At 39.5% G+C, this 26,743-nt stretch overlaps 1 protein-coding gene across 5 annotated transcripts in view; it reads left to right on the top strand.

Annotated features, from left to right (window-relative positions):
- Window positions 1–26,743, top strand: part of DGCR2 (DiGeorge syndrome critical region gene 2) — a 66,719-nt gene that overhangs the window by 24,259 nt on the left and 15,717 nt on the right. For 3 of the 5 annotated variants that reach the window (XM_073312903.1, XM_073312900.1, XM_073312902.1), the window contains 6 exons: window positions 2,824–2,946; window positions 12,695–12,822; window positions 16,284–16,501; window positions 17,378–17,454; window positions 23,587–23,763; window positions 25,089–25,292. In XM_073312903.1, coding sequence (XP_073169004.1) covers window positions 2,824–2,946; window positions 12,695–12,822; window positions 16,284–16,501; window positions 17,378–17,454; window positions 23,587–23,763; window positions 25,089–25,292 — 927 coding nt within the window. The remainder of the gene's footprint in view (window positions 1–2,823; window positions 2,947–12,694; window positions 12,823–16,283; window positions 16,502–17,377; window positions 17,455–23,586; window positions 23,764–25,088; window positions 25,293–26,743) is intronic. The other 2 variants (XM_073312904.1, XM_073312901.1) reach the window with 1 other exon arrangement.

Here is a 26,743-nt window from a genome sequence, read left to right as displayed (position 1 = left end):
GCATAAAATAGTAATATTTTGGGTATTTGCTGTTAGTATTGCCCTTTTGCTCCTTCTTCTCCTTCATTGCATCCGTTTTCGCCTCTACAACCGGTCCCATGCAGTGTCCTATAATCCTCATTCTGTTGATTCTGCAAGTCAGATAGAGATTTCTCTTGTTACAATGCTGTAGAATATCTTAATTTACATCCTGTATGTGTGGTTTGCATTTAAACAAACAAAATTTACTCAAGAACTATTTATTTTATAAATAAAAAAACTGATGTGATAAAGTGCAAATTAAATTCTGCCACAACTGCAGATTAAGAGTGATAGAAACTTGTGGATGGCTAGAATGTAAAGGGTTTATTTTTTAAAATTTAATTTCAGCAGCATTTCCATCCACAAAATTACCGTAGTCTCCAATGCAATGCCACGTTTGCAGTGGCAACAAGATATTTCTGACATCAGCACTATAATGATAAAATGTTAGTAACTTAGTGAAGTGTGGACATAATACCATAAATGTATTAATAGGAATAGTTGGAAGTTTCAGCCCTACTGCTTATATGAACTGGATTTTTCAAGTGTGGCCATTGTGATTTTTAATCTCAAAAACCTTCTGGTTATCTAAACTTCACCTTTCCTCCCAGCTCCTCCTTTTTCCCCTCTCTTTTTTCGAGACAAATTGGTACTTGCTATAGTTATATTCTGAAAAACCTAGTTTTCATTCTCACTTTTCTCAGTATTTGCATTATTTCTTATGGTGTTGGAAGTGGTTCATGCATTGTTTTTGGATTGTTGGAGATGTTCACACTGAATAAAATTCTGTAAATGGGTCAGAAGTGTCTTGCCTAGTTGTACCATATGTTGTTGTCAGTTGTAGTCTAGCAGGTCTGTCTGAGTTCTTAGCTATTTTGTGACCTGAGTGTGCGTTCTGCGTAGGTGGTGTGTTAAGAAGAGGATATGCCTATTTTTATTTTTGAGCTCTAATGTCGACCTTCCTGTGCTCTGTAAGGTAAAGTGATGCTTATAAAGAAGCCATTAAACTTTGGTATGTTGTAAGAATTTATGCTCAAGGTATCTAAAGTAAGTCTACCTTGATTTGTGTTTAGTTTGGCAGTATACATTTCAGTAAGAAAACAACAAAAATAATATTAAACCTTATTTAATTTAAAAACAAACTTTATTAAGATGGAGCTCAGGTTGAGAATACATGTTAATTGAAGGTTAAAAAAATGAGGATTTTGTATCTTAAATTAAAGTCACATAAAAAGCCCTTGTAAATCCACATCTTTCAGAGTTAAGATAGGGTTTTTTACTCTGTTTGGTTTTTGGGGTTTTTTGTGCCTAAAATTGTGAAAGTATGGAAATGCAGCTGTTCTCCAACCTAGATAAACGGAGAGAACTCTAGTTCACTAATGGGAAAACAGAAAGGTTAAGTTGTTTATAACACAGGAGATTCAGGGGCGTATAGTCACCTTCCTTAAGAGATTTGAATTGCAGTGACAGATGGACTTCTGGTGATGTGAAGGTGCGTTCACTGAGGTTAATGACCTCTTGCAGTCAGGTGAACAGCTCTAAACTCAGCTTTTAGACAGAGTCATTTGTATTGATCTCTTTGCAAAATATTTCAAGGAAAATGGAAAGAGCAGCAGAATTCTTATGCTGTGATAGTTGATAGAAGGGAATGGTTAGAGCTTTGGAAGTCTTAATTTCTATAATTTTTTTTTAAGGGCAGCAAAACCATGATATGAAATAGTGTAAATATGCCCATATAGTTAGTTTCATTTAAAGGCTGTACTTGTGTAGAAATTCCACATAGTGTATCTTAATAAATTTTGAAGATAAGACAATCATGGATATGAAAGCTAGTTCGCAATGAGTCCGTGTGTTCAAAAGAACTGCAAATTAGATAGGCAATTGTAAATGAATAGGTCCTGTTGTACACATGGTTTGGTAATAGTAATTTGGAATTTGTAGTATCTCTGTAGGTATAACTAGCTTTTTTAAAAAATTACCATAATAAGCTCTTTATTAATCATCACTGGTTCTAAAAACCAAATAAGTATTCCTAGAAGTGGTAATGCAAAAACTGAACAAACCTTAGGATAATATTCATTCATAGGTAGCGACTAGAAAGGCCCTCTTAATCTGTACTTGGTATTGGAAACATTCCGATAGACTGGGATCTGTGGGTTTTAATTTTTTTAACTGTTTTTCAAAGCACCAACTATTTGGGAATACCTGTAAGGAATGGAAATAAGGATGTACTCTATGATCTCACTTGGGTGGGTGGGGGGAATAATCTCTCACTTTCAGGTGATGCTTTTGTTTTGATGGGATCAGCATATTTTCATAAATCAACGTACAGAAAGTTGGGGAATTGCTTTAATCAGTTTGCATGTCCTTCCTAGAATGAAGAAAAGTACTGATCTCTGAGAATACTGAAATTAAAAATATAGGGTTAGAACTTCAGTTCGTTTAAATTAGAGAGCTAAGTTGATTTCATTGGTGCTATCTGTGCCTGCATGGGCCAGCTGAGGATCTGGCCTGTAAATTTTACATGTGGCTTTAAAATGTTGACAGCTTCACTATAAGGCTCTTGCTATAAAGCTATCTGATAAAGTGCTTCCTCAAGTGGTAGTCTGGGCAAAGAAAGTCCTATTAATCTTCCCCTTTAAAACAGGGAGACAGTATGAATTAGAGATCTTATTGAAGGGCCAGGTTGCTAAAATAATGTCTGTAGTGTGCATAGCGGTGGGCAATTAGTTTTCCATGTAGCCTTATTCAGGATGGAATATTTCTCTTTAGGGGAAAAAACCTTTGTTTGTGTTTCCGTAGAGCTCCGCTGTACCCCAGGGCAGTTTGCATGTCGCAGTGGTACCATCCAGTGCATCCCTTTGAACTGGCAGTGTGATGGATGGCCCACCTGTGAGGACGAGAGTGATGAAGTTGACTGTCCAGGTAAGTAGTACCAAAAGAATGCTGTTCTCTGAACTATTACTTCGTGTGGTAGTGTTGTGCTTCAGGTTTGTTTTTTTATAAAATGACGGTTCGCAATTCCAGGTTCAAACGGATGTCCCTATGGGAGGACACTAATACATTTGGTAGAAGATGTTCCTTTATAATAAATCTTGACTCAGCTTTGCTTTTCAGCTTATAGAGTAACATCACAAGCAATTTTTCCTTGATTAGGTTACACCTCCATTCTTGCAGTCAAGTGTATGTGTTCTAAATGTGAAATGAGTTGCTAGACTGTTTTAATGCTTAAGGGACAGGAAAAACTGCCTTTACAATGGAATCAAACTGACACCCTTATCTGCAGTTGAATTCTAAACTTGTCTCTTGCCCTTAGAAAGGTACCACACAGAAGCTGGATGGAGGTACACTGTTGGACAGTGTAGGGGAGGTTGCCCTGTTGCTGCCTATGCTGTGCTGTTCACTTTCATAAACAGAACACGTCAGTCAAGGAAGCAGTCAAATCGGCATTTTTGCCCTCAAACTTGCATAGGGTCATTTTTCAAGAGCTGATCACCAATCAGCTCCATTATTCTAAGTGGGAGCAGGTGTGCATTGGTCTCTAAATATTTGGCCTCAGTTGTGATCAAACGCTCTTGGAAATCTGGCCAATACAATTTAAGATGATTTAAAAACGGGAGGAAATGCCCAAGACTTTCTTTTGGGATAGTGAAATAGAAATCTGGAAATGACAACTAGAATTAAATTGCAGTATGGGTTAGATTTTAAGTCGGGGTCTTTAGAGAGACCCAAATTACACTGAAGTATTGCAGTTTTTGAGTTCATTCTCTGTTTGAACTAATGAATCAGAACTGCTATAGCAGTCCAGAGGCTGAAAATTACTGTATAAATTACGTGACCAACAAAGATTAATGAGAGGTGATGAGATTCTTGCCTCGTTGTGAATGCACACTCTGACTTTGGTGTATTTCCCTTTCCAAAGGTCAATGAAAGGCCATTATAAGCTAAATCATATTGCCTGCCTATTTCTTTTAGGGCCTGGTTCTATTCATGTCAGCAGTAAAACTCCCATTCACCCCAAGAGGAGTTGAATCGTGCGTGATATGGGACTTTCCCAATAAATTCAGTATGTTCCGAGTTTAGCTATTGTCCCACAAGGAACGATTTCCTTTTGCTAGCAGCAGTTCCAATCTTTTTTTCAAAACCCATTTTATCAATAAATGGTTAATGGCTATTAACCAATCAGGATAAGTGAGCTGTGATATTTTGTCTTTCAAAAGCCAATGTTAAGTTGAATAGCCTTGTTGTCTCATAACATCCCATTTTGCTTCCATCTTTCCTCCCTAAAATACAGATTTATTTTTAAGATAGAATTCTTTTCAATTCCAAACTTTAGTTTTAAGCTCTGGTATGTAGAAATGCTTACTTTTCTTCTGTACTCTTGCATAAATATTAGTGGAATCTTTGCATCTGTGTGTGTCCTCTATCCATGGCTCTAATAGGATAAAGCCCTTTGGCTGCTGGTTCTGTCTGCATACTAGAAATTATTGGGAGGATTTACATAGCACCTGCTTACAACTCCTTTCTGCTGTAGTCTTGGAGTCACATGAAATAATTCTTTTTTGTTCCTTAACAGGAGTAATAGATGCTGAAACAGTATTTGCTGTAAAATTTCTAGTAAATAAGGTCATATCTATTAAGGCCTTTACCACTTTGGTGATTTTCAAGTAGTAATTTCTTAATTTTTAATTCTAGTCTCTACTTTTAGCTACTTGCAGTTTAAACTTTGATGTAAATGATAAGAATCTAAGAATGCCAATACATATTCAGAGGTAGCAGTATTTGTGCTTTTCCACCTTCACCTTCTGTAATTGAACCAATAGGAGATGAGAACTTTGATACTCTTCTTACTCCTCCTTGGATTCCCCAATTTCTTCTTTGCCACTAAAAGAGCTCAACTGTGTGGATCAACTTTTTTCAGTAATGAGAATAATGGGAGTGGGCAGATAAACAGCCAGAATTGTGCAGAACCTCTTCAGTTCATTCTTCTTATACTTCATGAACAGATTTTATTTTGTTTATCATGTTTCATAGACAGGGAGTGGATATCCTAAATTTACCATAACACTTTTTTCCTAATCTTCTCAACAGCAGTCGTTTCAAGCAAGTATAGTAGACAATCATCTCCGTCTCTCTGTTTTCAAAAGCACCTATCACTGGAGTTAGCAGTGCAGAGTTAGCAGTCCATGTGCTTCTTACAATTAAACTCTTGTGATCAGACACAGCCCTTTTGTATAACTTCATCTTCACTCTGAACTAATTGCCCTACAATAAGGTATTTTCCAAGAGCCCTGAGTCAGGAGACCTCAATGTTTCAAGATGCTCTCCGACAGAACTTTTTTGGTTTCATTCCTGGACTGGGTTTGCAGTCCAACTCGTAACAAGGTGTCTGGGCTGAACCTGGTAATCTAGGAGCAACATATTTGAGAGGAAACGATGTGTTGGTCTCATCCAACATCCACTCATTTAATTACTTTTTGTAACATGACCGTTTGTGAGACCATAGGAGGAACTATGTGGTCCTGCACTCCTTCCCACCCACCCCTCATCACAGAAAAACTCCTAGATACAATCAGCCAAAGACTTGGCTGGTATTAAATCTTTATAAACTTAATCATGTAGCAGTAGTCTGATTGCTGTGAACTCAAGCCTTTTGAAATTATTCTTCTGACTTCGTTTTCATGGAAGCTTAAAATACTCGTGTACTACATGTGACCTGAATTAGTTGTCCCATGTTGTTAAGTAATGTTAGCCAATAGGAATTTGTTTGCATAATGTCTGGGCGAAACTTAATGAATGCCCTTTGCACAATGAAAGTAGAAAACTGGTAAAAGACCACTTACAACTGGAAGTATTTTAAAAAAAAATTGGTGGTTTCATTTTAGGCCCAAAAGGCAGTTAATCTTGAGAGGATCTAGTTCCCCTAACACCTCCACTATAAATAAGAATTGGAAACTTTTTAATATCCAGTAGGTTGTTCTGTGCAGTTAAAACTGTTTTGTGGGACAAAACAGCTGTAGAGTGAGTGTGTGTGTGTGTGTGTGCTTTAAAAACAATAATAATAATAATAATAATTAATAAAGACCCAATAGCGCCTGCATTTCCCAGTGGATGAGCTCATTAGCAGCTCATGTATGGAAACCAGCAACCTTTTATGGAAATTTCATACAGAAATCTACATTAAAAGAATGTTTAGGTCACAAAGTCTAGCACTCAAATTAGGAAATGCCAGAATGTAGGTTGCCTTTTATGTATGCACTGAGATAGTTAGTTAATTGCATGACGACTATTTTTTTCCCCCCAGGAAGTCGGTCTCATTCAGTGCATCAGAGGGGGAGGGCGTTTGCAGAATGAGCAGCTATTAAATAGCTTCGTCCTCATTGTTCAGTGTGTGGTCTGAGGCCTACTTTATTGCACACTGTTCAAATCCTGCTCTGAACATATTAGTAATTTCCTCAAGGGCTGCTCTGTAGTACTTGTCACTATAATATTGGAGTGCTTCACAAATGTTAGTTTTTTATTTTCACTACAGTCCTGTGAGATGTTATAATCCAATACCCATTTCAGCTGGGAAACGGAGGTTCACAGATTCAAGTCAAGTGCCCACTAATTTTGGGTGCCCAATTGGAGATGACTAAAGGTTGTCTTTTCAGAGTGCCTAGTGTTATATGCACTTAATATGTTCAAAATACAGCTCTCACTGACTTCAGTTACAGCTGGGGGTGTTTGGCACTTCTGCAAACTGGACACCAGGAGGATCTCATGTCAGGCACCTAGAAAATGAGGAACACACAATTCGTGACTACGTGTGAAATGTTTGGTTTAGGTTGTTTTCCTAGGACCATACAGAAACTCTGTGGCACAGTCAGGGATAAAGTCCAATTTTCCAGGGCAGCATTCAAATGTGAGACCATCCTTTGTTTTCCTGCCGACCCTACCTTATGACATACCTACTGACATCTGCAACAAATGAGGTCGGGCTCTTTGTGACAATAGCATCCTTAACACATAACCATAATTCATCCCAGACCAGGTCCATTCTTTGTGCTGAATGAGGTAGGGGTCATATGGAAAACAGTCTGTCATAATGTATGTATCCAAAGGGCTGAATTAAGGTTGCACTGGCAGCCTTAATTCTGGCATCCCTTAACTTCCTCGTGTTTGACTTTGCAGCCTTAAAATTCTTTTAATGTAGATTTTAAGTTAATCGTGAGGTTTCTAAAAATGTAAACACAAAGCCCCTCTTTTGGACCCATACTGATCCCCATGTGGTTGGTTTATCAGTAGGATAGGAACCTTTTAGACCAGGGGTTCTCAAACTTTTTTTTTGCTGGGACCGCCCTTTGAAAATATTTCAGGTTCCCCTCTTCTCTCCCCCAAGTGATAGCAAATTACTATACACACCCTTGCTTCTGTGCTGCTGCTGGTGGTGGCGCTGCCTTCAGAGCCGCTATACCCCCTCTTCTTCTCCCTCCTGCAATATTTTTTTGTGATCTCACAATCTCTCTATAATAGCCTTGCCAATCTCCTTTTGGGTTGGGTCCCCCAGTTTAAGAAACGCTGTTTTAGACAGACAGCATAGGTCTCTGCCACTTGAGCTGAGAGTCCTCCTCTCTGTTAATCTTTTACTGCTATGTGGATCAGCTACTAGAAAGAGATGAGATGTGCTTTGACAGGAGGTTCCACAGATATCTGCTGACAGAGAATTGTTTACTCTGGAATCTTGGTTTTCATTCCAGGATTTGTTTTAGTGGGAGGGGAGTTGTCTAGGGAGCAAAGACTCTTCTACCAGTATACTCTTCAGCCTGTTTTGTGACAATCCTGTGTCCCTCATTCTGGCCCCCTGCATGTCCTCATCCAATCTCCGTGTGTTCCCACCCCATCTCCTTGACCCTCCTCCCATTCTGGCTCTTGTCCCCTCAACATTAGTTGGGTTGCATTCTCTCCTCTACACTGCCAAGGCACCAGCCAGGGGAGCATTGAGAGCACAGGAAACAGTCTCCTTGCTCTATTTGGATGTCCAGCACGCTGCAGCTGACAACAGCAATTGCAGTGGAAGTCCTGCTCAGTGCATGCAATCCTGGGCTGGAGGATGTTCGGTACAGGCATAATCTTTAAATGATTTAGCTGCCAAACTCTAACAAGTAGAGACTAAGCATGTTCAAACTGCGATGATTTTTCAAAGGCTTATAAGTTGGATTGTTTTCACAGGAACAACAGAAGGCACATCTTTGAGTGCTTTGATGGGATCATCTGGTGGATCCTGTGTGGTTTTTAAGCCTCCAGATTCGAGGCACTATCATTGTCTTGGGGCTTCTAAGCACACTCTCAGGGCACTGTCTCTCAAGCAGCCTGTCCTGACAACTGTGAACTGTGTTTTATCATCTGTCTGTGTCTTGTTTGGGAATTTCCACTCTCCAAACAGCTTCCTGCAGCTTCAGAAAGTGGCTTCTCCCACCTCCGGCTAACCCACCACCTCCGGCTAACCCATTGTCCCAAGGTGCTTCAACTGAATTAGTCATTGAGTTCTAATAGCATGGTCTTGGGGGAAAGGGGTGGAATGTGCTTAAAGTTTTGTCTTGTCAACAATGGTGGATGCACACAGTGTTACGAATTATACCTAATTGGTCACGCACACAAAGCCCCAAACCAAAATGGAGTCACATATGCTAACTTTTCCTTAACAACAGAAAGAGGCATTCTTTGATACAGCAGTTTCGTAAGTTGAACAGGCAGATTTCCCAAATCGCCGCAACATCTGTGACAAAGGTCTTTCTGCCAAATTTCATGGAGGCACTTAAAGTTTCCCAGCTCAACGAAAGTTAGAATTTTTTAGCATGGGCAAAACTACATTTTTCATTAATCTCTTTGCGGGGAAACAATTGAACTGTTTTTTTTATTCGGGCTTTCCACAACCAGTTCAGCCTGAGACAGACACCTGGCTTGGTAAAGTCCATCCTGAACGGCTAAAGTTTGGTCAAGTTGTCAGCAGCTGAAAACAGGCTCTCATAATGGGAAGCATTAGACAGCCTTAACTTAAGCAGGCACTAGCAGGTTGGTCTAGAATACAGCTAGAGTGAATACTTGTTCATATTCTTGTGTTTTCCTGTGGCTAATCCAGTTTCGTTCATGGTTTTTTATCCATCTGTAAATGAACTGGAGACTGTTAGCATTGTGGGGAGCAATGAGTTTCTCGGGAGAAATGAAATCTCACTTCATGAACCTTTGTTTGAACCTGTCTCTCTCTCTCCTTTTTTTAGAATGACCGGCACAGCGTTAGTACCTGCTAGCGCTGCTTGTTGGCTTTATTAGCTGTCGTTGGAGGGACTGTAGATCTTGATTGTCTCAGTCTATTAAAGCTGCTGCTGATATTGCTTTCCATTCTAATCTTAGTGAGTGGCACAGATATACTTTAGCAGAAACAATGGTATGCCCTTTCCTAGGGCTTTTCATGGGCTTTAATACCACTTAATGCCTTGTTTCCTGCTGAAGCCCTCAAGTGGCTAGATTGTGGTACAGTAGTTTGACGTTCTGGCACTGGTTGGGTATATTAAGAATTGTTCTCAATGTCATTCACTTTTTTTCTCCACATTCAAAAATCATTAACATTTTTATGAAGGAATCAATAACCAAAAAGTATAGACAATCTTTCTGTGGCGTATTGGTACAGCACAAAGACAAGTTGTCAAAGCAGGGACACCATTGTCACTAGTACATATTCATGGGATTGATAGTTCTTTCTCATTGCAGGGAGGTGGTACTCCAAAAGACTTTGTACCCTCTCAACTTTGTTTCAGCCAGAGACAGGAAATTCTGTTCAGACAGTAGTATCTCCATATCTGGAAGTCTCCAATTTATTGTTTAACAATTGATGATGATGAGTTAATAGAACGATTTACTTCTGGTGTTTACTTCGTTCCTCTTAGACTTTAAGGCCAGAAGGAACCACTAGATGACCTAGTCTTACCTCTTTTATATCACAAGTTACAAACACCACCTGCACACTAAACCCAACAAATTAAATTAGACCAAGGTATTACAGCTCTCAGGAGACTAGACTGTGTGTCACAGGTGAAAAACAGGAGGGACCAAAGTGTACCAATGCCCAAGGCCCCTGCAATGGCAGGAAATTGAGATGTATCCAGATTAACCTAATTCCATACTGCAGACGAAGGCGAAAATCCCATAAAGTCACTGCCAATCTGACCTGGGGGTGTGGGGAGACTCTTTCCTAACCCCATGTACGTTTATCAATTAGACCTTGAGCATGTGAGGAAAAATCCAGTTAGCGAAGCACCAGGTCACCTTGATCATGAACAGGTTTGGATTAGGACATCATTGTGTAAGCACACGGTAAGAGACAGTACCTGTCCCAAAGAGTTTACCTAAATAGACAAAACAGTTCAAGAGTTGGAGAAAGGAAGTAGTATCCCCATTTTTTCAGAGATAGGGAACTGAGACAGAGGAGAAAGTGATTGCCCCTATGTGATTCAGGCTGTCGTGGGTTTTGAACCCTGATTTCCTGAGACTACTACCTTGAGACCATCTTTCTTGCAAAAAATTATAGGAAGTGTTTGTTTTTGGTGTATGTGTATTATCTAGAGACTTACATCTGTTTGCAGAAAAATATTCTGCAATATAGAACTGTGATAAAAATCTATTTTTTATCACCAAACACAACATACCAGCAAAATAGACTGAGATGACTAGTATTATATGCATACTCTCACCATCCTGTTGTGGGGACCTAAAACTGTTGAGATAGGACCACTCGATCACCTATCTCTGGCATGCCAGGAAGATCCCATCAGTTTTGGGCCTAGGTTAGTCCCTTTTATACAGGATGCAAGGCTGTTATGCATATTCATGAGGGTGTTCAGATTTCCATATTTATATCTAAACTTCCTCACCCTAACAGTGTTGGAGTATCCTTTCCTAATATTCTACCTACTAATTTACCTCAACTAAATTAGCATATAATGTCAATTGATTACCATGGCATTCTTGTGGTTGAACATCAGCAGAAGTTCAACATCTTAAAATATCCCAAAGTAGCATAGGCTGGTATTTTGTTTAGGCTTACTTGCTTATTACACCATTCTATTTTGTGACATAGGGTCACTCCTGATTAGTTCCTCATGCAGAGACTTTTAGGCCTTTGGCCTCAGTTAATTCACCATGGCTATTGTCTTACAGACTTGAGGCCTGTAGGCTTTTGTGCTACTGCCTTAATTCATACCTGACATGTACCGAAAGGCTATAGTCGCTCCTCCTCTTCTGGGGATCCCCAAAATCAAAATATCCCAATTAAGTGTCTGTCTTCGCAGGCTCAGTTCTCTTGCTGTGTTGATACAGGGCCAGTTCAGTCCCAGGCTCGATAGCTTCCTGGCCTATCCCCAGCCCTCAGTCTGTTCTTCCTGTTTGAAGCAGGGAACACTTCAACAATATTGAGCCTGGAAGGGCAAAGTGGTTTTTTCACTCTCCATAGGTTTACTTTAGTGGTCCTTTTTCCCATACCGAGTTAACAGAGTCCTTACCCTGATGAATGCAGGGTTAAAGTGAGGACTTCCTCACTTTGTCTGGAAGCCCCCAACTGAAGCCTCTCACTAATTGGTTCCAACGTTGGGCCTTCAGTCCATGCCAGTGGTATTGTGTATACTGCCTCAGGCCTCTTGCTTCACCCTTCTATTGGCTTGTCTAAAGGAGAACGTTTTACTGGTGTAACTTGAATTGACTTTTAAGCTGATATGGTTAAACCAGTTCAAAAGGCTATGTGTATATATACACTCTAGTTTTGTGGTAAGAATGGCTTATTTTGATTCAGTTAAATCTTCTGAACAGACTTTAAGCTGTGGGCACCTCCTGTTCCCTGTAGACTTCCCTTCCAGCCCCTCTTGGGTAAAGGCCTCAATGGCTCCTTTGACTGGTGGCCATTTTCCAGGTCTTGCTTCTGCCTCCTGGACTCCCTAACTGAGCGATACCCTCCTTATGTAGTCCTGATAGTCACCTGGCTCCTCCTGGGAACTACATCTCCCTATATGCCCATTCTTAAAGTGCTGAGCCCCAGTGACATGCAGACAGCAGTGTGCTTCTTTGTAAAAGTATGAAACATTTTCATTACAGAACGTATGAGCTGATATTTATCTCAAGAAATTAGACCTTCATCTGCCTTGGGAGTAAGTGGAAAAGTGTTAGCCTGTTGTCTGGTGATTTCTTCAACAGCCGTCTTAATTTTGTCTAGTAGTTTTGAAAAAGCTTTTGAAAATGTATGCAACAGAGGAAGCTCTCTAATAACCACGCTCACGTAACTGACAAACTGAGCAGCTGGAGCGTGGACTGTTCTATGCAAAGAAGAATAGATAAAAAACTCTGCATGTCAAGGTCTGTGCAGAACTGCATTTGTTGAAATCCTGCCACAAATATTTAGCTGAATCAGCAAGACTCATGTAAAAGTTTGGCTCTTTTCAGTTGTAGGTGTTTCATATTGGCATTTTCTGTATAGTTTCTGTGTGTCTTCTTACAGGTAACTACAGTACAACTGAAGTACATAATTACTATTGTCATTTTTTTTATTTTGTCTGTCTTGAGTTCAAACCTGGAGAGACATTCATGAAAGAGTTAGCCTTTGGCTAAATGAAAAACTGCCTTGCATGTATGTTTCTTTTCTCTTTAGGCTTGACAGGGGACCAACGATCTTATCATGGGAAAGAAAATGTGGACTCCAGGCACAATCGAGGAAGAGGGGGAGAGACAACCCGCTTTCACACTGTCAATGTGGCACAACCTGTTCGGTTTAGCAGTAAGTTGCAGACTGGGGAACCTGGTTCAAATTCCTAGAAGTTAGTTCACAAACCTAGGTCATCTCCTCTCAAGGCAAAGACTTAATACTTCAGTATGCAGGATTTTAAAAAAATATTTAAAGTAGTGGTTCCAGAACTATTAGACTGTAAAATGTCCAAGGACTCTTTACTTTTTTTTAAAGTTGTCATTAAATTGCATGCTTTTCTTGAACTAAAGTGCCCTGAAGAGCATACATTCCAGAGATCTTAATAGTTGTATACCCCCCCTTTTGATAAGCTTATTTGTAACACTGGTATATATAACATGGTAATCATGAATTGTTTTAAAGCAATTCTAGTGACATGGTAGACTGAGAATGGAACCCTAAAATACATCTTTGCCCTTGTGTTTTATTGTTGCTAATATATTAATATAGAATAGTACTTCATAATAGTGGGTTTGTGGGGGGAAAAAAAGTGTGTTAAATTATGGGCTTTAATTTTTCTGGGCTGCATTGTCAGTTAGAAGTATGGGCCTTCAGCAGGTGTGAAAATCTGGTCTTATTTCCCTTGAGAGACTAGTTTCAGCACAGAAGCATTCTTTTTAAACCAATGCCTCAGTGTTACAAAGTGTTACTTATGCATGTGCTTTGAGTAAAGAACATGAGTAGTCCAACTGGCTCATTAAAGGTAGGTTCAGGTGCTCACATTTATAAGTGGGGAATAAAACCTTGCTTATTTGAGCATTGCTCTAGAAAAATAGCAGGATAAAAATTAGACCTAAGTGATTCAAGTTTGATTCTTTAAATTTTCAACAGTGAGTTCCTAGGGAAATAATTTAACTTAAGAAAACTCTGAACTATAATAGCAGTTTGTCTGATAGTATGAGTGTCAGACTTCAAGGAAAAATGTTCTTAGGAAATAAAGCATTTGGAAATTTGCCATCTCTTATCCCTCTAAAGGAAAAAAAAAAAAAAACCTCAGAAGTCAGTTACCTAAATTTGCTGATAACCTGTCCTTGCTCAGCTGTCGTGAATATATGCCAACCTTGGCACAGGTGCTCTTTACTTAACCTTGATGATAACTAGGCTGAGGTACTTGCCAGTCAGAAAATGACCCAGTCTTGGTAAATGGAATACTGTATAAAACTTTTTGCATGGTTGTTTTAGCCTAGGTCTTTAATCCCTAGCATTCTTATTGTGACAGAGACTGAACTAAAAGCAGATAATAGGAGCTGAACATCCAAATAAATAAGGCTTAAGACTTCCTTTATTGGAAACAAGATGCAGAAAAATATTGCTTTGCCATTTAATATTCTATTTAAAATAAAATCCCTTTTGACTAGAGTAGAGAACTCTCCTATCCTATGCTGAAATGACTAGTGTTAAACTTCTTAAATGCTACTTTCTGGGGGGTTAATGCAATTTCTGGCTAGCAGTTAAGTAGAGTTGGAGAACTAGTCTGTAAGGCGTGTGGTGGTGACTTTACACAGAATGCATTTTCTGTAGAATGAGGAATCTCATCAATAAATGGTTAAGGGGATGGGTTGAAAGTGGTGGTGAAATTTTTCAACCATTCTTTCATTGTTCTGATTGGTCTTTATTTTTTTATAGTATTGCTATAAACAGAAGCTGTGTCACAGAGGCAGACAGCTAACACGAGCCAAAATTAAAATTAACATTTCACTAAGATTAAAGAAAAGCAAACAGGTTTTTAAAATATATTTATAAAATTTTGTTATGGACTGATGGACTTAACTAGTTTTGGTAAATTGTTGAGCTTTGAAATTATTTAGTTCTTTTATAACAAGTTGGTATGGAAGTAGTTCTGGTGGCTATAACTTAATATGCCATGTAATCCAGTGTGTTGGCTGACCATTCTGTCTGTTCTTACACAACTCACACCACTGTGGTAGCACTTATTTGCAGTTACATTTCAGAGACAATTAATCAAGGAAACCTTATTTTATAAAAAGGCTCAAGAGCTGTAGTTCAAGAAGTAAGTGGTAACTATGTTAACCCACTGGATAAAACTTTTCCTCTCTTCCCTGAAAGCACTCATTAAAATTAAATCAGGCAGAAGAGGGGTACTGAGATTTGAAGATTTAAACCTGATTTATCAGGTCATGGATTCAGTTATGCTATACTACCTATGTCTGTTTCAATGAACTCCCCTAAATGTGATTCCTCAAATCCTGGTTACTTCATTTTCATATTTGGGTCAGTCATATGAGATTGCATGCAACTTGTATTTATTATTTCGTTCAAAGCATTTGAACTACTACAGATAAGTCAGGTTTTTATTTGTTTAAGATATTAAGTAATTCTAAAAACATCGATTGGAAGATCACAAAAGGACTTTAAAGCAGTAAAAGCCTTAATAATTCTCTAGCATGTGAAAAATGAATATTCCACTTTGTTGAGTTTTAGCAAATGTAGAAAGAACTTGGGTATGGTAATTAGTTGTATTATTTCACTGCTTTATGATAGAGATCACTGTGATTCCAAAAAAAGTTCTGAGGTCCTTTTGGTTATGAACAGAGACCAGATAAATTCTCCAGCAAGAGTTAAATAACGAGTGAGGTTACTGTGTCCTGGCAAGTGCTGCAGAATTAATGTTGCCTTGCTTCCAGTCCGTACCAAATGCAACAGCTAAGATAATCTTTCTTCTTGTTAACTCCGATTGTGCTATCTCTCTCTAAGTCTCTCCACTGGATGCTCATCCACTCCAGTAGTGCCAGCCTTTAATGCCCTTGGTCCATTTCTTCCACAAACATTTCCATGCTTTCTTCTGCACTTCACCTTACTTATAAATTACCCTCCCTGAACTAATCCATAAGACCTTCTTCACATCCTTGGTAAAAACCCACTTCTGCTGTGAAGTCTACAAGAAATGTAATTGGTTACTAATGGCTGTGTTTAGTGACAATAGGGGAACATGGATACTATTTACTTAACATTGTTGTAATAAAAGAAGGAAAAACCTTTGGAAGCATCAAGTTGTGCATGTTGCTAACTTGTGTAACTGCATGATCATATCATTCTCTTCCTCCTGCTCCCCACTTTTTTCTTCCTACTCTTTGTTACGCTTCTTGCTGCTTGTTTCAAATTGGACTGTAAGATCTTCAGGGCAGCGACGGAGTGTGTGATCTTGTCTTTTATGTTTGGTGTCTTGCATGGTAGAGCCTATAACCTGATCAGGGCCTTTGAGTGCTACCACAGTGCTAGTGAAAAGTAAATCCATGTTTGAAATCCCAGAAAGACAAGTTTTGTCAAGAAACTTTTTCATCCGGAAACGTCACCATACTCTTTAATGCACGTCATCTCAGAGTTGTGGGATGGATTTTAGTGTGTGTGCGTGTGTGTGTATTTAGTGTTCTGAAAATATTTATAATATATACTAACTTATTTAATTAGTAGGTATGTGTTGTCTCAAGTTAAGATCCTAATTTGGGGGGATGGTTTTCCCTTCTATTCTCCATGTTTCCTAGGAAAGTGCCCAACAGGATGGCATCACTATGAGGGCACAGCCAGTTGTTACAGGGTGTATTTAAATGGTGAGAACTACTGGGATGCTGTGCAGACATGTCAGAGGGTAAATGGATCCCTGGCCACTTTCACCACAGATCAGGAGCTCAGGTTCATCCTGGCACAGGAGTGGGACCTAGAAGAGAAAGCCTTTGGAAGGAAGGACCAACGTAGGTGAGTCAGAAGGAAAAATAACCATTCCATATTGCATGAAAATTATTTCTACATGAATTAACAAGTAACTGCTAACGTTGTGCAAATTGGGTAGTTTGGTTTGCTTAGAATTTAATGATAAAAATGGATTTAAATTAAATAACTGTTGGCTTTGACTGCTAAGCCACTGCCAATTGTCATCAGTTTTCTGTTTTAACCAGCATTAATGAATAAACTGCAAACTTCATATGATTGCTTGCAGTCAAATAAATGTTTTTTTCCGGTCTCAATGTCTTTGCATCGCTGAACAGAAAACAACAACTGTAGCAAGAATGAAATATTTTAGTGCGGTGTGCATTATGCTGAAGTTTTTCAGTGGAGTACTGGGAGAGTTCTAGTTTTCTGTAAACATTTAAACTGAATGTTCAAGTTTATTGGCAGTAAAAGACCAATAATACTGACAACATTGCTATCGTGAGATAGGAATGAAAGGGCCATTCTGAGAGAAGTCTCTGAACATCTGCTCTAGTTTAGTTTGCGGGGAGGATGTTCTATCTGAGAGAGGACTACTCCCCAAAACATAGAATTACCATTATTTTATCTATGGCCTTTCATCAGGTCTCTGCTGTGCTGTCCTGTCACCGGCACTATTACTCTTTTGTTACTATTGCTACTTCCTGTTCTAATTCAGCATCAGACAGGAAATGCATTTGACAGATATTTTAAGAACATGCGTATTTTAGGTCAATTTAATATAATTTAGCTCAATTTAAAAGTGGAAAAATAGGAGATTTAGTAGTAAGGTTCTGTATTACTTGTTCTCCTTTTTATGGTAGTATTGTTCCCCTCTTGCTTTTTGGAATAGTTTAAAAATGCCTATTTTTTTTAACTATCTAGGTTCTGGGTTGGATATCAGTACGTTATAACCAACCGAAATCGTTCTCTAGAAGGTCACTGGGAGGTGGCTTATAAAGGTAAGTTTCTGACTTCCATGCGGCTTGCTTAAAAATAAAGCTAGTTAAACATACACTCAAAACCGCTATCCTCAAGCATGAATGTAATCTATAAAGATAGTTTCTTTCAAGGGGGAGAGAAGCTGCAGTAATTCAAAGGGAGAACTGCTTCACAACATCAGATGGAATGCCTATGGTAACTACCTTTTTAGTTTAGGCTTTAGAAATTTCCTGGTACAAAATGACTGCAAAATATAATAGAATGGAAGATTTCTATCCTATGTGGGGGTTTCCTTTGAGAAAGATGGGCACTAAATTTGGCTGAATTTTGTAGTTCCATGTACTGGCAGTTAATCTTATTTACAGAATCTCCATAAAAAAATTATAGTCTGTGGGAAACCACTTTGTAGAATAAGTAGGTTTAGCTGTGATGAGATAAGTTTGTAGTTTTAGTGTAAAAAGAGTAAAGAACACTGAAATGCGAAGGTCGCCTTATCTCTCGTTTTGTAATCTGGCCACATTTTTGGAAGAGCCACTCAATTCTCCAGACACCTGTGAAAGTGTCTCTACCTCTTTTATTGCTCAGATGTTAATCAGAAGCTGTTTGCAGCAGGCACAGTGTTAACAAAAAGAAGTAAACAACTGAATAGCTTATTAGCCCAGGAAATTCCACAATTAAGCTTTGGTTACACTGCAGATTTAAAACTGAGATTGCTCAAAGTGAATGCTACGTAAAAGTAATCTACAACTTAATTTTTATGGAGGTGTGGGAAACTAACAGGTATCACAAATAGGTAAGTATTGAAATAGGTGTCTGTGCCAGAGTGAGTGACAAAATTGTCTCACATTGGTATTTTGAAGTGGGTCTAGTTTGTACAGGCCAGAATTTTCCATATGGCAGATACCATTTGGTTCCTCTGATACAGAGTTCGTTGAAAAAGTTTTTGCTGAGTTTTGAAGAGTTATCACCTGTTTCTTCTTTATCTTCTAGTTTAATTTTCAAATTGTTTGTTTGAAATGGAGATTGAAATATGATTGATTTCATTTATACCTTCTCCAGAACAAAGATAAAGCACATTGACTCATGGGTAGGAGGAAGCTTACACCTACATTATACTATTTATACCCAAACAGAAAACTTCATTCTGCAAGGTGGTCAATTTACAGCTCTAATAGCTGTAAATGTCCTTAAAACTTTTTTTTAAAATGTAAAAGAAAACTCTTCTGAAATGCTGATGTACAGTGTTAGCTTGAGAAGCATTGATCTAGACATCTGGTGTGGATGACCGGCTTTTTTTTTTTTTTCCAATGTGCGTGTAGACTGGCAGCCAATGGCTCGTGGACTGGCACCAGTCCGCAGACCACCACTTTGAGTAGCACTGGTCTAGATTATAAATAGTTTGTCTCCAACTGAACGAAATGCTCTGCCAGTGCAAGACTGCCAAGCTGATTCACTTTCAAAAACAGCTGTACTCTGAAAAGTGAATGTAGGACTTTTTGGTTCTGTTTTTTAAACTACCCTGGATGTTTGTTGCAGTAATGTTCAGATCAAATATGTCCACTGCCCCAGTACAGCAAAGCATTTCAGCATGAGTAGTTCCATTAAAGTCAATGAGCCTACTCGTTTGTGTAGAATTAAGCACGTGCTTAAATGCTCTGCTGGACTGGTGCCTTGACATGGGGGAAAAACGAGCTTTCTGATGTGCAGTGCTGCAAAGTCATCTAAAAGTCAATCTGTCTTATTTCCTTCTCAGGCATCACTTTTGGCAATAGAGGATGTGCAGGGTAAATTCTGCCCTCATACCTGGGTAACTCCATTGTGTGTGAACCGATTGTACATAAATGTAACTTAGAGCAGAATTTGACCAAACAGCACTTGGTCATCAGTTAAGTTGATGTGCAAGAAGTCGTAGCAATGGGGTAGCCACTGACGCATCCCCAGTATACAGAACATACCCTCAGTTATCCCTCCCCCTGCCAGCATGACCTTGCACAGTGCATGCAAGGGCATGCTACACTGAGGACGCCTTTTTACAGAATTTGCCACCTCACTTCCTCTGATGTGACCATGCATTTGATGTCACACCTTTTGAAAGTAAGGTGGTGTGTTCTGCAAAATGGCATCCTCTGTGCATGATACCCTTCTGTGCATGATACCCTATAGAACCACACCCAGTTAGTTTTATGATAGAACTGGGCAGGGGACAAACCATACAAAATCAGGACAGTTCAGCTTAAAACCAGGCGAATAGCCTGCCCAAGTAACATCCAGCTCAACTGTTCTATAGTAACTTTGGCTTTACAGTGCCATCAGGAATCAAGGTACTTAAACTTATTTTTGCCACAAAAGGGAGCAAATCTGAACTTTTCATAGAGCACTTCTGTTGAGCCAGGAGGTGCCACTTTCACAGTTGCTTTAGAAGAATAGAGCAGCACTGCAGTATTTCTTCGGGGGGGGAGGGGGCGGGAAATTGCAAACTCTTTATATTAAATTCATGGCTCTTGGTGGACAAAAAGTACCATAAATGATCAGTTAACCTAGAACACCCAGGAAAAATACAGATCTCTATTTCTCTTGAAGGGAAATGTCATTGCTCTTTACTGGGAAGCTGACTGCACTACCATCTGCTGGTGAAACTATTTAGAGCAGTTATAACTTTAACTATTAAATGGTACACATTATGAAAAAATAATGTTACAATTCTGACTTTTCATTTGTCAGATGGTGGCATCAATTCATGTTTTCTTGATGCCATAGAACCTTGCTTTAAGATAGTCTATTAAAAGTAGACTATGGGGAAAATTTTCAAAAGTGCCTAAGTCCCATTTTCAAAAGTCCTCCTTCAGCTACTTTTGAAAATTTTGCTCAATGACAATTCTGTATAGTTTGGTGGACGGACTCTCTTCTTAGGAGTTTCATAAAAGAAATCATTCCCATCAGGTCAAACGCTACTTCAGCAGGCTGTTGTATCAGAGGATCATTTTATCATTTAACCATATGATGTATGGGAGTCAGGGCATTAAGACCAACACTTTCAAGCCTGGGTACCTAATGTTGGGCTCTTAAATCCATATGCACTGGTCTAATTTTTTTCACAGCTGCTGACCCTGGAAGTCAATGGAAGGGTCCACGTGCCCCTCAACTTTGAATATCAGGCCACTTATGCTTGGTTGTCTAAATATTAATTTAGACGCCTTAACTTTAGGCACCTAAGTTTGAAATCGTTGACTCTATTACAAAACACACACTTGGTGCCTCTAATCTCCAGCTACATTATCTGTATCACTTTCACTTGTCGTTAGAATTTATAAATTAGAGAAGTGCCAATATGGAACATTCATGTTGTTTGAATTGTCATGAATCGTATTTAATCAGTGTGTTCTATATTTGTTATACTGAATCTCTCCAGGGATAAGCAGATTAGTGATGTAGTATTGCTCATAGCAAATCTGAGTTTAACAGACAAAGGTGATTTATATTAGTATTAGGGCTGTCAAGCGATTAAAAAATATTAATCGTGATTAATTACAATGTTAATAATGGAATACCATTTATTTAAATATTTTTGGACATTTTCTACATTTTTCAAATACATCGGACCCTTGCTAGAATGCGCATCTATAAAGTGAATTCACATATAATGCGGTCACGGCCATGGATCCCAAATTTAATTACTTTAATTGCAATTCATTTTAACGCGGTCCCCGCTATAACGCGGTACCGCGCCTGGATCCCAAATCCCACGTTCTAGCGAGGGTCCGGTGCATATTTATTTCAGTTACAACACAGAATACAAAGTTTACAGTGCTCACTTTATATTTATTTTGATTACAAGTATTTGCACTGTAAAAAAAAAAAAAAAAAAGTATTTTTCAATTCCCCTAATACAAGTAGTATAGCGCAATCTCTTTATCATGAAAGTTGAACTTCACAAGTGTAGAATTGTATAAAAAAACCCCAAAAAACAAACTGCATTCAAAAATAAAACAAAGTAAAATTTTAGCACCTGCAAGCCCCCTCAGTCTGTCGTCTTGTTTAGCCAATTGCTCGGACACACAAGTTTTTACGTTTGCAGGAGATAATGCTGCCTGCTTCTTGTTTACAATGTCACCTGAATGTGAGAGCGTGCGTTCGCATGGCACTGTTGTAGCTGGCGTCGCCAGATGTGCTAAAAATTCGTGTCCCTTCATGCTTCAAACACCAGTCCAGGGGATATGCGTCCATGCTGATGGCGGGTTCTGCTCGATAAAAATCCAAAGACGTGTGGGCTGATACATGTTCATTTTCATTATCTGAGTTGGATGCCACCAGCAGAAGGTTGGTTTTCTTTTTCTTGGTGGTTTAGGTTCTCTAGTTTCCGCATCAGTGTTGCTCTTTTCAGACTTCTGAAAGCATGCTGCACACCTCTTCCCTCTCAGATTTTTGGAAGGCACTTCAGATTCTTAAACCTTAGGTCAAGTGCTGTAGTGACCTATCTTTAGAAATTTCACATTGGTACCTTCTTTGTGTTTTGTCAAATCTGCAGTGAAAGTGTTCTTAAAATGAATAGCATGTGTTGGGTCATCATCCGAGATGGCTATAACATGAAATATATGGCAGAATGCGAGTAAAACAGAGCAGAAGACATACAATTCTCTCCCCAAGGAGTTTAGTCAAAATTAAATTAAAGCATTTTTTTAACAAGAGTCATCAGCATGGAAGCATGTCCTCTGGAATGGTAGCCGAAGCGTGAAGGGGCATACGAATGTTTAGCATATCTGGCACGTAAATATCTTGCAATACTGGCTACAAAAATGCCATGCAAATGCCTGTTCTCACTTTCTGACGACATTGTAAATAAGTGGGCAGCATTATCTTCTGTAAATGTAAACAAACTTGTTTGTCTTAGCGATTGGCTGAACAAGAAGTAGGACTGAGTGGACTTGTAGGCTCTGAAGTTTTACATTTTGTTTTTGAGTGCAGTTATGTAACACACACATCTACATTTTAAAGTTGCACTTTCACGACAGATTACACTATAGTACTTGTATCAATCAGGTGAATTGAAAAATACTATTTCTTTCATTTTTACAGTGCAAGTATTTGTATTCAAAAATAATATACACTTTGATTTCAGTTACAACTCAGAATACAATATATATGAAAATGGGGGGGAAAAACATCTGAAATATTTAATAAATTTCAATTGGTATTCTATTGTTTAATAGTGCGATTAAAACTGCAATTAATCATGATTAATTATTTGGAGTTAATCGTGTGAGTTAACTGCGATTAATTGACAGCCCTAATTAGTATAATATTTAAACTGTTTGCACCCACAGCAATTTTTTCATAGTTTTTGAAAGTGATTAGTATTGATGGGTAAGCGTAATCCCCATTGTACAGGTAGGGTAGGTGAGGCACAAAGACCTTGAATTATGTGCATGATGTCTCTTGCAGTCAGTGGCGTTGAGAAATAGTTCAGGAATGCTTACTCCAAGTGCTCAATCCACTAATCCACAACTGCCCCTCATGTCCAAAGAAATACACAAATGTGGGAAAATGAGATTACCTTGTGACAACATTAGCATGAAAAACATAAGGTTAGATCCTCAGGCCTGGCTTGGAGCCCATTACAGTTGTGGGGAGTGGGAGAAAAAGATGCTGGTCAATGACTCTAGAGGGCCATTACAGCACTGAGGGATCAGCCCAAACATGGCCAAGAAACCACAATAGTGCCATTTCCCTAGCTACATTCTGGGCAGCTTAAGAGCTGTCAGATCTCTCTCTTGGGATTCTTCCATGATAATGGAATCCTCAGATAACCAAACCAGCATTGCAGGATGGGCTGGAGCAAAGCAGCTGCAGTGGGATCAGGATCTGTCCATGTTCAGAATAAGATTACAAGAGTCTATAAAATGACATTTTGGCACCTTAAACATGTACTACAGCAGCCTTTCCTCTTCACAAACACGTTTTATCTTGGGATACAGCAATTTTGTCTTCCTGTTCCTCCCAACTCCCTTCCACCTCAAGGAGCATTGCTAAAATTAAAGGATAGTTGCCTTGTACTAGAAGTTGGCTGTGCATGGAGTAAATGAAAAGCTTTCTAGAGTGTCTAAAGCTTCCTAAACCTGCAGGCTGATCACACCAATAATAAATTCTCACCCTAGGTTCCTCAGAAGTATTCTTGCCTCCGGATCCTATCTTTGGTACGGCTATGTCTGAAAATGAAAATGTTCTTTGTGCCCAGCTTCAGTGTTTCCATTTACCCACCCTTCGGCACCATGGTTTACACAGCTGGTATGCTGAAAACTGCTATGAGAAGTCTTCGTTCCTCTGCAAAAGGAGTAAGTTGTAATACAATGCAGATAATCGAATAAAAATGTTAGTGCAGATGACTTATAAATATGCAGAGCTCTGAGTAGACATCTGTTTTGTTTTTCGTGCCTCTTGTCCTGCATCAATGAATTACAAACAGCTGCAAAAGTTCTCTGAATTAGTTGCTTGTTTAAGTGGAGGATTAACATCATTGGTTGCCAGTTGTAGAAAAAGCGATGAAAGCATTTGAATGTAAAGAAGTAAGGCTTTCATTCTAACAGCAACCCTTATTCCCTCTCTCAAGCGGTGTAAAGTCGTCTTTTTAGAGGGACACCCCTGCTTCAGTCTTTTCAGAGGGCATTGAAGATGGATGGTGTCAGTGGCCCTTTTTGGGAGAAAAGTTAGAACATCTTGAGCTGTTGTTGAAGTCTGATCCTGCTTCCTTTGTAACAAAGTAAGATTAACTCTCACAGAAAGGAAGGAGAAAAATAACTTCTGTCTCTGGTGCTTTCTGCTGTTGCTGAGAAATTGCAAGCACAGCACATGGTCTTCACTGCTACTCCTGAGACCTGCCCAACTTCTAACATCTGACTGTTTTAAGGCATTGTTTTTAGCTTGCCTTTCTGGTCACTAGTTCTAAGCACAGTGTTTCAATGGCTGGAGTTGCCTTGTCCAGCTAAGCAGACTGTTAATAGACAGAAGGCAGGAGGAAGAGAGAGACAGAAAAGAGGAGAGAGAGAGAGAGAGAGAAGTTGGGGAAGAAAAATAATACGTAAGGGAAGGAATGATAGCAGGATTTGAACACTTACATCCTAGGTGGTCAGAATTTAGCCAGAGCTGGTGGTCATAATACTGTCTGGTTTCCTCTCTCTGTTGTACTGATTCTGAAAGATGTCTTAATCAGGCCAAGTCAAAGGCCCAACAGTGGCATTTACGGGTCCAAGGAGATGGCAGGAGCAGAAGTCCACTTACCCTACTGTTTCTTTCAATGACCCTCAGATAAGAAATGTCTAAAAGATTGACAGCTACATCCTATTAATACAGACTAAATAAAACACACTTTGATTACTTCAGTTATTAAAAAAAACAAAAAATTAAAAAACCTTGCATGTCTAGAATCTTTCAGCTTTGTCATGCCAGTCGATGGCATTACCATGACCCTTGAGGATTGCTTTTCACAGTTCTTTTAATGTAAACAATCCAGTTTGTACTTGTCTTTTCATTTCCAGCTTTTGCTTCTTTTTAAGCACTTTTACATAACAGATTGAATTGGGTGCCTGTTACTCTGGCAGGAAGAGCTGCACATATGATCTCTTCTGGTGAGGTATTGATACACATTTCTGTTCTGTTCCAGGCCAGACCTGTGTTGATATCAAAGACAACATTGTTGATGAAGGCTACTATTTCACCCCAAAAGGGGATGACCCCTGTTTGAGCTGTACCTGTCACAATGGGGAACCAGAGATGTGTGTAGCAGCCCTGTGTGAACGGCCCCAGGGTTGTCAGCAGTATCGCAAAGACCCAAAGGAGTGTTGCAAATTTACATGTTTAGACCCAGGTAAGTGTGTTAAACTGCATGTTTTCGGCTGAGTGAAGTGAGATCTAACGCTCAACTTGATGGCATCTTTCTCCGTAACATGATAATTTCCCGTCAATTTCCACATTCCAGGGAAAGTTCTAGGTATCAGTGGGCACATCTCCTTATTTTGGTGCAAATTTGGAACACTGGAAAAGCCTGACTTACAGGAAAAGCAGGCTCCCACTCTGCCTGGTGCTGTAGGCAGAGGAATGTCTCCTGTGGCCCCCTGCTATGTACAGGTACAGGTCAGAGGCAGTAGCTTGACTTGTTGGGTGGACTGGGGAGTACAGGGTGGAGGGAGGAAGTAGGGAGGTGGTAGTGGTGGGGATCTTCAGGGGAAGCAGGGATATGGAAGGGGTGGACTTGGTGACTGGTGGGCAGCAAATCCGGAACCCTCAAGGAAATGCAGGGGGGCTGGGAGGATTGGAGGCAGGGACCTGAAGTGGGGAGGAGGGCATCTGGAGATGGGTGGAGAGCACAGATCCTAGCATGAAGGGTGACAGCGTGGGACTCTGGCATGAAGGAAGGGATGAGGAGACTTGCAGGGGCCTTGGGAGGGTGGCATGCAGAAAACTGAGGAGAACCAAGATATGTCTCTTCATCTTGGTGGTGGTTGGTATTTCCTTGACGGAAGCATTAATGTTAAGGTGATCTTGCCAGGAATGGATTAATAAAAGCATGTGAATCTGTATTGGTAGAAAGTAGCCTTTTATTAAACTTGTGGTACACAGTGCTCCCTCTCCACTTTCCAGGTGCCTCTGGTGATCTGCTCTGACATTGCTGATGCTGAGTGCACTTCTTTCTCCTCACCCTACCCCACAGGAATAGCTTCAGTCTGGAGGCGTAACCCAAAAACTTAGACTGTCCAACAGTGTCTAAAAGCCTGCTGCTGGTGTTACTGAGTAGGGGCCCGTCTGTCTGTCTGCTCCCTCCCTCCTGAGTGTCGGGCGGTATCTGCTGGCTCTCTGTGGGTAAATGAGGGCAAAACATTCATGCAGTTTTGAGCCTGTTCTTTATATTAACTGCTGTGGCTAATCCCCAGAGTGTATTTTAATGTATCTTAATTGTATTTGTAACTGTGAATGTTCATGCTCAGTGCATTTGCAGGGTTGTAGCTGTGTTGGTTCCAGGGTATTAGAGAGACAAGGAGCTCAGTAGAGACAATTATTTCAGTCTGGAGATGAGTTCATAGAGAGCCTTTTCTTTCTATTTTCATCAGCTCTCCAGAGTTTGGGGATATCCAGTGATATCGAAAGGCAGCAGCTTCAAAACTTGTAAGGTTTGGACACAACATATAATTAGGCTGTGGAACTCATTGCTCCAGGATGTCGCTGAGGATAAAAACATAGCAAGCTTCAAAAAAGGGATTGGATACACAGATGGATAACACGACTGTTCAGAGTTGTTATAGTTAATGTTATGGTGGAGTC

Source organism: Lepidochelys kempii, chromosome 15 (genome assembly GCF_965140265.1).
Source record: "Lepidochelys kempii isolate rLepKem1 chromosome 15, rLepKem1.hap2, whole genome shotgun sequence".
In the NCBI taxonomy this organism is placed as follows: domain Eukaryota; kingdom Metazoa; phylum Chordata; order Testudines; family Cheloniidae; genus Lepidochelys; species Lepidochelys kempii.
This window is presented reverse-complemented; position numbering and strand designations above follow the sequence as displayed.